The 14,435-nt window shown below is 42.8% G+C and overlaps 1 protein-coding gene across 2 annotated transcripts in view; it reads left to right on the top strand.

The window, feature by feature from the left end:
• Positions 1-14,435, top strand: part of fbxo10 (F-box protein 10) — a 97,472-nt gene that overhangs the window by 27,354 nt on the left and 55,683 nt on the right. For both annotated transcript variants that reach the window (XM_068030321.1, XM_068030322.1), the window contains exon 3: positions 7,665-8,525. In XM_068030321.1, coding sequence (XP_067886422.1) covers positions 7,665-8,525 — 861 coding nt within the window. The remainder of the gene's footprint in view (positions 1-7,664; positions 8,526-14,435) is intronic.

The raw sequence follows: 14,435 nt of genomic DNA, 5'->3' as shown, positions 1-14,435 counted from the left end.
CTCATTTAAAGCTTGGCTCGGGTATAAAATTAAAACCCGACCTGGGCCCAGCCTGACAACAGCCAACCCGAACCTGACCTGAGCCAGAGTTCTTTACATTTTTTTAAATGCCTGACCCGTCCCCGACACGTAGGCGGGTTTGGTCAGGCAACAAGGCTTTACTGCAGTGTGCTGAGTCCGGAACGCCTTGACGTCCTGAATATTCATTTTAAGATTACTTCCTGGAGCAAGGCAGCACTATCCATGTCCAGTCCGCACTGACCCGAGCCTGAATGCTGGCCCCGGACGAGAGACCCGACCCAAACCTGACACGTCGTCAGGTCTGGTTGGGTAGCCACACTTTAATGTCCATTTCTTTGGAATGCAGTCTTCCTCTTGCACGTCGTCTCCAGTATTCTCCCTTCAACTGGACCCCTCCCTCTAGTCTCTTACCTTCTCTAGATCTTTTCATTGAGAATTGCCCTCGTGACATCAGCCGTCTCAATTTCTCTGCTGCCCTCACTCGCTGTGACCCATCTCTCTCTGAATTTGCTGCACTCTGTTCTCTTAGGCCGAACGCCAACTCTCTGACACTTCCTCTTACCTCTCCCTTGACTGTGACCCCACCAACAAACATCAATGGATGCAGTGGTGTAGTGGTAATATTACTGGACTAGTGATCTAGAAGCCCTGACTAATGCTCTGGGGATGTGAGTTCAAATCCCATCAATTTACATTCAATTAATAAATATTTGGAATTAAAGGCTAGTCTCAGTAATAGTAAAATGGTAAAAAGCTATCTAGTTCACTAATGTCCTGTAGTGAAGGAAATCTGTTGTCTTTACCCAGTCCAGCTTTCATATGACTCCTGTCCCACAGCAATGTGTTTGACTCTTAACTGCCTCCTGAAATTGCCTAGCAAACCTCTCAGTTGTACCAAACTGCTACAGAAAAGTCGCACAAGAATAAAACCTGACGGACCACCCAGCATCGACCTAGGCACCGGAAACAACAGCACACCCTGCCCAGTCGACCCTGCAAAGTCCTCCTTACCAACATCTGGGGACTTGTGCCAGAATTGAAAGAGCTGTCCCACAGACTAGTCCAGCAACAGCCTGACTTGGACATACTCACTGAATCATACTTTACAGGCAATATCCCTGATTCCTCCATCACCATCCTGGGTATGTCCTGTTCTATCGGTCTGAGAAGTGAGGGGTATAATGAAAGGTTTTGAAGGTTTCAATATGGAAAAGACTGTTTCCTCTGGTTTGGTGAGTCGGGGAGCAAGAATCTAATTTAAAGTCATCACAAGATGTTAAGGAGAAGTTAGGAGGAATGTCTTTACATGGAGAGCTGTTAGAGCAAGAAAGTGGTTGAGGCAGAGACCATTGAATCTTTAACAATATAAATAGTTGAAGGGGAACATACCAGGCTATGGGGGAGAGCAGAGTAGTGGGATTAGTTTTTGATTGCTCCTGCAAAGAACCAGCACACACAAGATTGGCTGGATGGCCTCCTGCTTTGCTGTAAACTCCTCTGGTACTGTGAAAAGCACTAACCAGCACACTACCTGAGAAAATTAAGCCCCCGACGGCTTGACTAATATACAATGGACAAACTCCCTCATTCTTTTTAACCTAATTTACTGGAAGATCATTAATATTAAGTGAAGGATTTTGGACTTTTCAATATGGACCTTTTGATATCTATGAGTAAGAGGAATTCCACTGCAAAGCTGTAATTTCAGGTACTTGTAATAAATATTGAAAAGATAGATTTTTGGACTTGAAGCTGCATTTGAAGCAATCATAAATGCCTAGTTCTACAACGACCATTGTTAAATGATAGCTATAATTATTAGGTGCCCATCTAGCTCCTGAGGTTATAGAATTAAACTGTTTCATTTCTAAGTGACAATCTTTGTGTGAGTTTATGCTTTTTTTTTTCCTCACACATTGCTCCCATGTTGTTGTTCTGATTCAATCTTGGTTCGTACCTTGTTAAAGAGCGGGTGGATGACCAGCCCCCACACCTCTACCAGTGCCTTTCTGGTTTGTTAAGAGGTGTAAGGTACCACCTTGGCTGTCTTTCCCCATCTGATCTTCCCTCATTCCCCTCCAGCCTTGCTTCAGCATTGGCACACTCAGTGTGGCTTGCATTGAGATGTGAGCCGAGTAGCAGAATTGGACCTGCAGTTCTTAATGCTGCGTTAAGAATGAGTGAAACATCTGCAATAAGATAGATGCACTAGTGGCACAAATAGAGGTACATGATTTACAGAGACATGGTTACATAATGATCAAGGTTGAATAATAAATATTCCAGGGTACACACTATTTCTGAAAGACAGACAGAATAGCAAAGGAGGAGGGGTAGCACTGACGATAAAGGATGACATGAGGGCATTAGTTAGAAAGGATCATGCCTCAGAAGATCATGAAGTAGAATCAGTATGGGTGGAAATAAGGAATAGCAAGAATCAGAAAACACTGGTGAGAGTAGTTTATAGGCCCCCTGACAGTAGTTATACCATTGGACAGAGCATTAAACAAGTAATTATTGGAGCTTGTAACAAAGGCAATGTAATAATTGTGGGGGTCTTTAATCTTCATATAGACTGGGATAATGAAATTAGCAGGGGTTGTTGAGAAGATGAGTTTGTAGAATGTTTTCAGGACAGTTTCTTGTAGCAGTACTTTGTGGAGCCAACTAGGGATAAAGCTATCTTGGATCTCGTATTGTGTAATGAAGCAGGGTTAATTAGCAATGTAATAGTAAAAGATCCGCTAGGAAACCATGATCATAATACCATTGAATTCCATGTAAAGTTTGAAAGTTACATGCTGCACTCACGAACAAGAATCTTACACTTAAACAAAGCCAATTACGTAGGCATGAGGAGAAACTGGTTACGGTAAATTGGGTAACCAGACTAAAAGGTATGGCAGTAAATGAACAGTGGGAAACCTTTTAAAGAACCAATTCACAATGTTCAATAAAAATACATTCCTTTTGAAAAACAAGAATTCAGCCAGAAAGATCCATCCGTGGCTCACTCAGGAACTTAAGGATAGTATTTGCTTAAAAGAAGTCTTAAAATCTTGTAAAAAAAGAGTAGTAAGTCTGAGGATTGGGAGTGTTTTAGAAACCAGCAAAGGGCCACCAAAAAGTTGATTTTAAAGAAAGAAAAAATGGAATGAGAGTAAACTAGCCAGTGATATAAAAATAGATTGTAAGAGCTTTTATAGGTATATCACAAGAAAGAGAGTAGAGTAGTTAAAGTAAACATTGGTCCCTTAGAAGCAGACAGGAGAAATTATCATGGGGAATGAGGAAATGGCAAAGGCATTGAACAAATATTTTGCATCTGTCTTCAAAGTAGAAAACACAAGTTCCGTACCAGAAATACAGTCACCTGGGGGCTAAAAATAGTGAGGAAATTCATATGAGCAGAGAAAAAATATTGGAGAAATTTAAGGGATTAAAATCTGATAAATCTTCAGGATCTGGTGGCCTACACCCTAGGGTTCTAAAAGAGACAGCTGCAGATATAGTGGATGCACTAGCTATGATTTTCCAAAATTCCTTAGATTTGGGAATGGTCCCATCGGATTGGGAGTTGGCAAATGTTACACTGCTTTTCATGAAAGGAGGGAGAGAGGAAACGGAACTACAGGCCAGTTAGCCTAACATCAGTCATTGGGAAAATGCTGGAATATTATTAAGGAAGTCTTAACAATGCACTTAGAAAAGCACAGTATGAGTAAAGCAAGTCAACATGGTTCTACTAAAGGGAAATCCTGCTTGACAAATCTAATTGTTTTTTGAGGAGGTAACTAGTAGGATAGATAAAGGGGAACCAGTAGATGTAGTATACCTGTATTTCCAAAAGATTAATAGGCAAGATAAGGGCTCATGGAGTTGGGGATAATATATTAGCATGGATAGATGATTAGTTAACAGATAGGAAGCAATGAGTGTGCATAAACGGGGCATTTTCAAGTACACAGGCACTAAATAATGGAGTGCCGCTAAGATCAGTGCTGGGGCCTCCGCTATTTACAATCTATATTAATGACTTGGATGAAGAGACAGAGAGTAGTGTATCTGAGTTTTCTGATACAAAGGTAGGTGGAAATGCAAGCTGTGAGGAGGACGCAAAGAGGCTGCAAAGAGATATAGACAGGTTAAGTGAGTGGACAACAAGATGGCAGATGGAGTATAATGTAGGGAAGTGTGAAGCTTTGCACTTTGGTTATAAGAATAGAAAAGCAGAATTTTTTTAAAAGTGTGAAACTTGTCAGTGTCGATGTTCAAAGAGACTTGGCTGTGCTTGTACAAGGAGTGGAGCAAGTTAACATGCAGGTACAGCAAGCAATTAGGAAGGCAAATGGCATGTTGGCCTTTAATGCAAGGGGATTGGCGTACAGGAATAAGGAAGTATTGCTACAATTGATTTAGATTTATGATTTAGAGATACAGCACTGAACCAGGCCCTTCGGCCCACCGAGTCTGTGCCGACCATTAACCACCCATTTATACTAATCCTACACTAATCCCATATTCCTACCACATCCTCACCTGTTCCTATATTCCCCTACCACTTACCTATACTAGGGGCAATTTACAATGGCCAATTTACCTATCAACCTGCAAGTCTTTTGGCTGTGGGAGGAAACCGGAGCACCCGGAGGAAACCCACGCAGCCACAGGGAGAACTTGCAAACTCCTCACAGGCAGTACCCAGAATTGAACCCGGGTCGCTGGAGCTGTGAGGCTGCAGTGCTAACCACTGTGCCGCCCCAGGTACAGAGTTTTGGTGAGACCACATTTGGAATACCATGTGCAGTTTTGGTCTCCCCATTTAAGAAAGAATATACTTGCATTGGAGGCAGTGCAGCAAAGGTTCACTAGATTGGTCCCCGGGATGAGGGGGTTGTCCTATTGTAAATTGGGCCTGTATTCTCTGGAGTTTAGATGATCTCATTGAAGCATACAAGATTCTGAAAGGGCTGGATAGGGTAGACACTGAGAGAGGTTGCTTCCCTGGCTGGGGAATCTAGAATGCGGGGGCACAGTCTCAGGATAAGGGGCCGATCATTTAGGACAGAGATGAAAAATCACTTCACTCAAAGGGTTGTGAATCTTTGGAATTCTCGACCCCAGAAGGTTGCGGATGTTCCATTGTTGAACACATTTAAGGCTGTGATAGATAGATTTTTGGTGTCTCAGGGAATCGAGGGATATGGCGAGCAAGGGAAAGTGGAATTGAATCCTAAGATCAGCCATGATTATATTGAATGGTGGAGCAGGCTCGATGGGCCATATGGTCCACTCCTGCTCCTATTTCTTGTGTTAACGATCTAAAACTCAAAACTGTTAAATCTAGTTTTGCTCTAATTTATAATACAGAAGCCCTTCAAAAAGTTAGTCATTCAGTTGCTGGACTAAACAGTTTGAACTGATTAGCTTATCTATTATCTTTGTTACTAATGTTTGAAATGAATTGGTATTTGGTCCCAATGGGGAGGGGGAGCTGTCTGATTTTCAGAATGCACTGGGGATGAGCAACTGTGGAACTACACTGTTATTCCATTGAAGCTTCTAACAAGAAGCGGGGGCGGCGCAGTGGTTAGCACCGCAGCCTCACAGCTCCAGGGACCCGGGTTCGATTCCGGGTACTGCCTGTGTGGAGTTTGCAAGTTCTCCCTGTGTCTGTGTGGGTTTTCTCCGGGTGCTCCGGTTTCCTCCCACAAGCCAAAAGACTTGCAGGTTGATAGGTAAATTGGCCATTATAAATTGTCACTAGTATAGGTAGGTGGTAGGGAAATATAGGGACATGTGGGGATGTTTGGTAGGAATATGGGATTAGTGTAGGATTAGTATAAATGGGTGGTTGATGACAGACTCGGTGGGCCGAAGGGCCTGTTTCAGTGCTGTATCTCTAATCTAATCTAAAAGTGTTAATGCTGGAAATTCTGTTTATTTTTCTTTTTTCCCATAAGACAGTCCTCAGTTATTTCATGTCGCCTTATGTTCATTCGCATCAAAGGAGCGGGCAAGATTGATGCTGTCGGGAATATCCATGCCCTGCATCTCTACCAGCTAACTAGGCTGTCTGTGGTATTAATCAGTCTGTTTGTTTAAGCTTTGTGTTTTGTTCTGTGCTGAGCCATTGAGTCCAAGGCACCTTGGAGTCTGGTAATTAGAATAATTTGCACAATGTAGCCAAAGCTGAATTCACTAGTACTTATCTCAGGATAAGTACTTACAGTATATTTTTATACCAATCCTCTGCTATCATTGCCTGTAGCAGCTTACAGGAACATCAGGGTAAACTTGTCGGCTCATAGACCACCAGTAAGGAACATCCATTTCTTGCTTGGAGTCCTTGCTGCTGCAGCTCTTGAAGTCGGGTAAACAGCGACGGCAGTACCTTTCATTCACAGTCACAATAACGCGTTGCATTTGTAATTATTTTTGTGTGTCATGAAATCACCACTGGAATACCATGATTTCATCACTTGAGATAACACTACTGCTGCTGGGTGCAGTATAACATCAACACACACACACTGGGACACAGTTCAATGTTGGGTATCATTGGACAGTGCCATAGATTTATGGAGCGCAGCTCAATGTTGAGTAACGTTGCGCAGTGCCGCAGATTTATGGGGTGCAGTTCAGTGTGGGTATCGTTGCACATGCCACAGGCTGAAAAGCACATGCTTAATTTTCCCCAGTTCTGCTTGGTGCATGATCAGTGATTCTGCATTGGGGAGATGACCCAATCAGCCTTCCCTGCACCTCCCCACTCTTCTCATTATGGAGGGCAAATCAGATGGTGAGTTGCATTGGGGCAGTATTTGCATACCTCTTAGTGGCAACATGAGGTGGTGTTGGTGAATTTTTCATTGGACCTTGTCTCTGAGAGGTGCTTGTTGCTGCGGAAACCAGAATTAAACAAAGTACAAAAAGAATGTAGAGTAAATACTGTTATCTGGTATCCGAAAAATCCCTCCGCTTTAATTTCTCTCTAGGAACAAAATGTAACAATTTAGTGCTTCTGGCACAGACCTTCATAAAAACAGTCAGGGTGCAAATATCAGGATGATTTCGGGGCTCCAAAATCATTCAACCATTGAAATTAATCATTGGAAAATCTTGACTACTGTAGATCATACTGAGTGCTGAGCTCCACACCTGAATTACATACATTCTGTCCCGCGAAGCCCTATGCCGCAAGTGACAGAGTCATAAAAGTCAACCCTTGACACTTTAGGAATTGTATATACAGGGTATGTTAGATTAGGTACTGGACAAGCAACCCAGAGGTTGCAAGTTAAAATGCCACCAATAAATTCTGGTAATTTGTGGGCGGTAGCCAGAAATGTGATTGTGATAGCTGCCAGTTTGTTGTTTTAAGAACCCAACTGGTTTACCTAATCCCTTTCAGGGAGGGGAAGCTGCCACCCCTACCCTGTCTGGAGCTATATGTGACTCTAGTCCCATTTTATGTGGTTTATTCCATGCCCTCACGGCAGGCAAGGATGGGCAATAAGTGCTGCCTTGTCAGTGTTGCCCCATCTCGAACAAAGAAAACTGAAAAGAGCGGTCTTATTTTAACTTGTGAAGAAATTGATGTGCGTGTGTGTTGACTTTTTGTCACTTTTAATCAACAGACGTTGTCCGGCCATGTCCAGTTTGATAACTGCAATGTAGAGAACGGGCAGCTGCAGATCCACGCACCTGGAACCTGTCAAGTGAAGTTTTGTACTTTCAGTCAGTCTAGCATCAATTTCCACAATGTAGCTCTCAGCATAATTGAAAACTGTGAGTTTATTGGAAGTGAGAGTACGTCAGTGACTGTGGAGGGCCCTGGTCTGACTGACAAAAACTGGGCCTGCAAACACCTGGCGGTGGCTGCCAAATCCAACTCTGTTTTGAATGTGCCAGGCCAAGCATTTTCAAAAGCTTGCAGTTCTGAAAATCATTGTCACCGTTCATCGAGCAACTTTAGAACGTTTGAATTTAATGAGAATGTGACTGATCCACGCCAGGCTTCAGCCTCAAAACAAAATTTCCAGATGCCCTGCGTGAGAGATGGTCGGTGTAACGGAGAAGGATGCATTACGAAACGGAGTCCTTCTGAGGGGCAAGTCATTACCTTGGAGACTGATTACAGTGACAGTGAAATGAGCACATGTAGCGAGAATGAAGATGATGAGCAGTCTGTATATAAACTCTCTTACCAGTCCCATGGCCTGAGTCGCTTGTTGGCAAGGACCAATCCGTTTAAACCTCAGAAGAAGGGAACTGACCTCATGCAAATGGACTTGGAGTTAAAATCTCTCCAAAAGGAGCTGCAAAAGGATAAAGAGGCTCAGATTCTTGCCAGCACCCTGCAGGGCTGCTTAATAAGAAAGAGCCTGTTTCGGGATGGAAAAGGTGGTGTGTTTGTCTGCAGTCAAGGGCAAGCTAGACTGGAATGCAGTATCTTCAGAAATCTGAGCTACGCTGTGCGATGCATCCAAAATGCCAAGGTATAACTAAGGGTAGAGATTTCAGTAGCAGCTGGGCAAGGTTACAGGGTTTAAATGTTAGGGAACCCCCGCACACTTGGGGAGGACTTAGACTGGTGTAATGGGTGGACACGTGGCAGATGCAATTTAATGCTGTGAAATGAAACAATTTGTAAGGAAAAATGAGCAGAGACATTATGAACTGAATAGTCCAATTTTAAATGGAGTGCAAAACAGAGAGACCTGGGATTCACATAAATTTTTGAAGTTGGCAGGATGAGTTATTAAGGCTGTTGAAAAAGCATGTGGAATCCTTGGCTTTATTAATAGAGCACAAAAGCAAGAAAATTATGCTAAATGTTTGTAAGTTACTGGTTAAACCTCTTTTGGAATATGATGTCCATTTCTGGTCACCATATTTTAGGAAGGATACCAAAGCCTTGGAGAGGATACAGAGGAGATTTACTAGAGTTTTACCAGGTATGAGGGACTTCAGTTACGTGGAGAGACTAGAGCACCTAGGATGTTTCACCTTGGAGCAGAGGAGGTTAAGGGGAATTTTAATAGAGTTGTTCAAATTTATGAAGGGTTTTGATAGAATAAATAAGAGCAGAATGGTCAAAAAAGAGAGGACACAGAATTAAGATAATTGGCAAACGAACCAGAAGGAAGATGAGAAATCTTTTACACACTGAGTTATGATGATCTAGAATGCACTAGCAGAATGGGTGATGGAAGTAAGTTCATTAACTTTTATAAGGGAATTGAATAAATACTTCAAGAGTGGGGTAGTGGGACTAAATAGATAGTTCTTTCAAAGAGCCTGGGGAGGCTGAATAGACTTGGAGTTTGGACTGAGCTGCTGAGTCTGGCAAGTCTGGTGAGAAGGAGTTTTAAGGGTTAATTTCTATCTAAAGTCTAGTTTTTTTCTTCAATTTAACAGTTAACTACAATTACTCCTTGAGTAAAGAGAAGTTAAGTTTTATTCCAGCCTTAACACAGCTCTCTGGGAGCAGCTGCAGCTAATTACTTAGGAGCTGGCTTAAACTGGTTTTTAGAAGCTTGAATCAGTTGTTTTTCAGAAAGTATAAAGTAGGGCTTCCTCAGTGCTGCTTTGAGTGCACAGAGTGTAAAGAGGGAGTTTGGTGAGTTGAGGGGCTCCTTTCTTTCTTTCTTCCCCTGCACTGAAGAAAGAGCCAGCTAAAGGAGGCTGAAAAAAGGTAGAAGCTGATTGGTGAGTAACTGGTAAGTTATTTTACTTATTCTAATCATAATAAATAGTTTTTAAAGTTACATTATGGCAGGGCAGCTCGGCCAAGTGGAATGTATATCCTGTGGTGTGTGGAAAGTCCTGGACGCACCACGTGTCCCAGACGAACACATTTGCAGGAAGTGTCACCGGCTGCAGAAGATTGAGCTCCGGGTTTCAGAACGGAGCAGAGGCTGGAGTCACTGTGCATCCGTGAGGTGGAGGACTACGTGGATAGCACATTGAGGGAGGTGGTCACACCGCAGGTTAGGAGCATGCAGGCAAAGAGGGAATGGGTGACTGCCAGGTAATCTAAGAGAACCAGGCAGGCAGTGTAGGAGTCCCCTGAGCCTATCTTGCTTGCAAATCAGTTATCTATTTTGGATACTGGTGAGGACGATGGTTCCTCAGGGGAGTGCAGCCAGAGCAAAGTCCATGGCACCACAGGTGGCTCAGCTGCACAGGAGGGAAGGAAGAAGAGTGGAAGAGCAATAGTGATAGGGGATTCGATAGTCAGGGGATCAGACAGGTGTTTCTGTGGCAGTAAACGTGACTCCAGGATGGTATGTTGCCTTCCTGGTGCCAGGGTCAAGGATGTCACGGAGTGGCTGCAGGATATCTTTCTGGGTGAGGGTGAACAGCCGGAGGTCGTAGTCCACATTGGTACCAATGACGTAGGTAAGACGAGGGATGAGGTCCTGAAAGCAGATTTTAGGGAGTTAGGAAGGAAATTAAAAAGCAGGACCTCGAGCAGTAATCTCAGGATTACTCCCAGTGCCATGTGCTAGTGAGCATAGGAATAGGAGGATTGACCGATTGAACACGTGGCTGAAGAATTCGTGTAGGAGGGAGGGCATCAGATTTCTGAGGCATTGTGACTGGTTCTGGGGCAGGTGGGACCTGTACAAGATGGACGGGCTACACCTTAACAGGACCGGAAATAATTGCCTCGCAGGGAGATTTGCTAATGTTGTTATGGAGGGTTTAAACTAGCTTGTCAGTGGGATGGGAACCTGATGGGTTGCTCAAACTGAAAGGCAGTAAAGCTGGTAACAGGAGGTAGAAAAGTAGCAAGCAATATTAGAAGGCAGGCAAAACAAAAGCAAGCATCAACTAGGCTTAGAATGCAGGATCATGTCAAGAAGACAAGGTTAAGGGCATTCTACCTGAATACACGCAGCATTCGCAATGAGGTAGATGATTTAAAGGCACAAATAGAGGTAAATGGGTGTGATCGAATTGCCATTACGGAAACATGGCTACAGGGTGATCAAGAATGGGAACTGAATATTCAAGGATATTCAACATTTAGGAAGGACAGGCAAAAAGGAAAAGGAGGTGGTGTTGCGCTGATGAGGGATGGGATTAGTACATTAGTAGGGAAGGATCTCTGATTGGAAGAATAAAATATGGAATCTGTTTGGGTGAAGCTAAGAAATAGCAAGGGGCGGCAAACGTTGGTAGGAATTGTTTATAGGCCACCGAACAGTAGTGGTAGTGTGGGGCATAGTATTAATCAGGAGATGAGAGACTTATGGAGCATGGGTAATACAGTAATCATGGGTGACTTCAATCTGCATATTGACTGAGTAAACCTAATGAGCACTAATGCTGTGGAGGACAAGTTTCTGGAGTGTGTTAGGGATGGTCTTCTGGAGCATTATGTTGAGGAACTGACTAGAGAACAGGCTATTTTAGATCAAGTGTTATGTAATGAGAAAGGGCTAATTAATGATGTTGTAAAAGAACCTTTAGGAATGAGTGACCATAATATGATAGAATTTTACATTATGTTTGAAAGTGAGGCAGTTCAATCTGAAGCCAGTGTGTTAAATTTGAACAAAGGAAATTATGAAAGTATGAGGGGCAAATTGGCTGAGGTGGATTGGCAAAATACATTAAAAGGTACGACCGTGCATAGACAATGGATAGTCTTTAAATAATTATTCTGTAGTTTACAGTAACTATACATTCCTTCAAGGCACAAAAACCCCAAAAGAAAATGCCGTCAGCCGTGCTAACAAAGGAAGTTAAGGATTGTATAAGCTTAGAAGAAAAGGCCTATAAAGTTGCCAGAAATAGTAGTAAACCTGAGGATTGGGAGGATTTTAGAATACAGCAAAGGAGGACCAAGAAACTGATAAAGGGAGACTAGAATTTGAATCTAAACTAGCAAAAAACATAAAAACGGACTGTAAAAGCTTCTATAGATATGTAAAAAGGAAACGTTTGGCTAAGACAAATAGAACATGGAACATTACAGCGCAGTACAGGCCCTTCGGCCCTCATTACAGGCAGGGTCGGGAGAATTTATAATGGGAAACAGAGAAATGGCAGAGAAGCTAAATGATTACTTTGTGTCTGTCTTCACTGAGGAAGATACAAAAAATCTCCCCGAATTAGAGATCCAAGAGACTAGGGAGAATGAAAAATTGAAGGAAATTAGTATTAGTAAGAAGGTTGTATTGGTGAAACTATTGGGGCTGAAGGTTGATAAGTCCCCAGCACCTGATATTCTACATCCTGGAGGGTGTTGAAAGAGGTAGCTGTGGAGATGGTGGATGCATTGGTGATCATCTTCCAAAATTCTATAGATTCTGAATGGTTCCTGCAGATTGGAAGGTAGTAAATGTCACCCCACTATTTAAGAAGGGAGGGAGAGAGAAAACAGGGAACTACCGACCTGTTAACCTTACATTAGTAGTAGGGAAAATGCTAGAATCTATTCTAAAGGATGTGATAAATGGACAATTGGATAATAATTATATGATTGGGTATAGTCAGCATGGATTTATGAATGGGAAATCATGTTTGATGAACCTGTTGGAGCTTTTTGAAGTTGTTACTAACACAATTGATGGAGTTGATGGATGTAGTATACTTGGATTTTCAGAAGGCTTTTGATAAAGTCCCCACAGGAGGTTGGTTAGCAAAATTAAAATACATGGGATAGGAGTTAATATACTGGCATGGATTAAGGATTGGTTAACAGGCAGAAAACAGAGAGTAGGAATAAACGGGTCATTCTTGCGTTGGCAGCCTGTGACTCGTGAGGTACTCCAAGGATTAGTACTTAGGCCCCAGCTGTTCAGAATATACATCAATGATTTGGATGTGGGACCAAATGTAATAATTCCAAGTTCGCGGATGACACAAAACTAGGTGGGAATGCGTGTTGAGGAAGATGCAAAGCGTCTTCAAAGGGATTTGGACAGACTAAGTGAATGGGCACGAACATGGCAGATGGAATATAATGTGGAAAAATGTGAGGTTATCCACTTTGGTAGGAGGAATAGATGTGCAGAGTATTTCTTAAGTGGTAGATTAGAAAGTGTAGATGTATAAAGGGACCTGGGTGTCCACGTCAATAAGTCACTGAAAGCTAACATGCAGGTGCAACAAGCAAGTAGGAAGGCTAATGGTATGTTGGCCTTTATCGCAAGAGGATTTGAATACAGATGTTAGTGAAGTCTTGCTTCAATTGTATAGAACCTTGGTTAGTCCGCACCTGGAGTACGATGTGCAGTTTTGATCCCCTTACCTTAGGAAGGCTATTATTGTCATAGGGAGTGCAACGAAGGTTCACCAGACTTGTTCCCGGGTTGGCAGGTCTTTCCTATGAAGAGGACACCGCAGCCTCACAGCTCCAGCGACCCGGGTTCAATTCTGGGTACTGCCTGTGAGGAGTTTGCAAGTTCTCCCTGTGTCTGCGTGGGTTTTCGCCGGGTGCTCCAGTTTCCTCCCACAGCCAAAAAGACTTGCAGGTTGATAGGTAAATTGGCCATTATAAATTACCCCTAGTATAGGTAGGTGGTAGGAGAATATAGGAAAGGTGGGGATGTGGTAGGAATATGGGATTAGTGTAGGATTAGTATAAATGGGTGGTTGATGGTTGGCACAGACTCGGTGGGCCGAAGGGCCTGTTTCAGTGCTGTATCTCTAAATAAATAAATAGATTGTGGAAACTGGGACTGTATTTGCTAGTTATGAAGAATGAGAGGTGATGTCATTGAAACCTACAAAATACTTAAAGGGATAGACAGGGTAGATGCAGGTAAGATGTTTCCCCTGGTTGGGGAGTCTAGAACCAGGGGACATAATTTCACAATAAGGGGGAAGCTACTTACAACCGAGATGAGGAGAAATTTCTTTACTCAGATGGCTGTGAATCTTTGGAATTCTCTACCCCAGAGGGCTGTGGAAGCTCAGTCATTGAGTATGTTTAAACCAGAGACTGACAGATTTCTAAATACCAATGACATAAAGGGATATGGGGATAGTGTGGGAAAAAGACATTGAAATGGATGATCAGCCATCATCGTGTTGAATGGCGGAGCAGGCTCGATGGGCTGAATGGCCTACTCATCCTATGTTCCTAAATAAGGACCAGGAGGTAGTTTTCAAAAAAGAAATCTTTTTAATGGACTGTTCCTGGGTATTCCCACATTTATTTCCGCCATCATTGAAGCTGCCCTTACAGCTGGTTCCTTAATTGCTGTTTTAGTAATAAAGTTATACAGATAAACAATACATAAGGCCCTCTTTCTGTCCTAAAAAGGGGCTGCTTATTGCTGGGGTAATGAGAGGGTCTCCAGGATCCCTCTGTTGTCTTGTCCAAGTGAATCTAGACTTTACGTGTTAGGATATTTGACCATGGAATGGTACATTAGACCAAGTGGTGT

The sequence above is a fragment of the Heterodontus francisci genome, chromosome 4, assembly GCF_036365525.1.
Source record: "Heterodontus francisci isolate sHetFra1 chromosome 4, sHetFra1.hap1, whole genome shotgun sequence".
In the NCBI taxonomy this organism is placed as follows: Eukaryota; Metazoa; Chordata; class Chondrichthyes; order Heterodontiformes; family Heterodontidae; genus Heterodontus; species Heterodontus francisci.
Note: the sequence above shows the minus strand (reverse complement) of the source record. Positions and strands in the feature narration are given on the sequence as shown.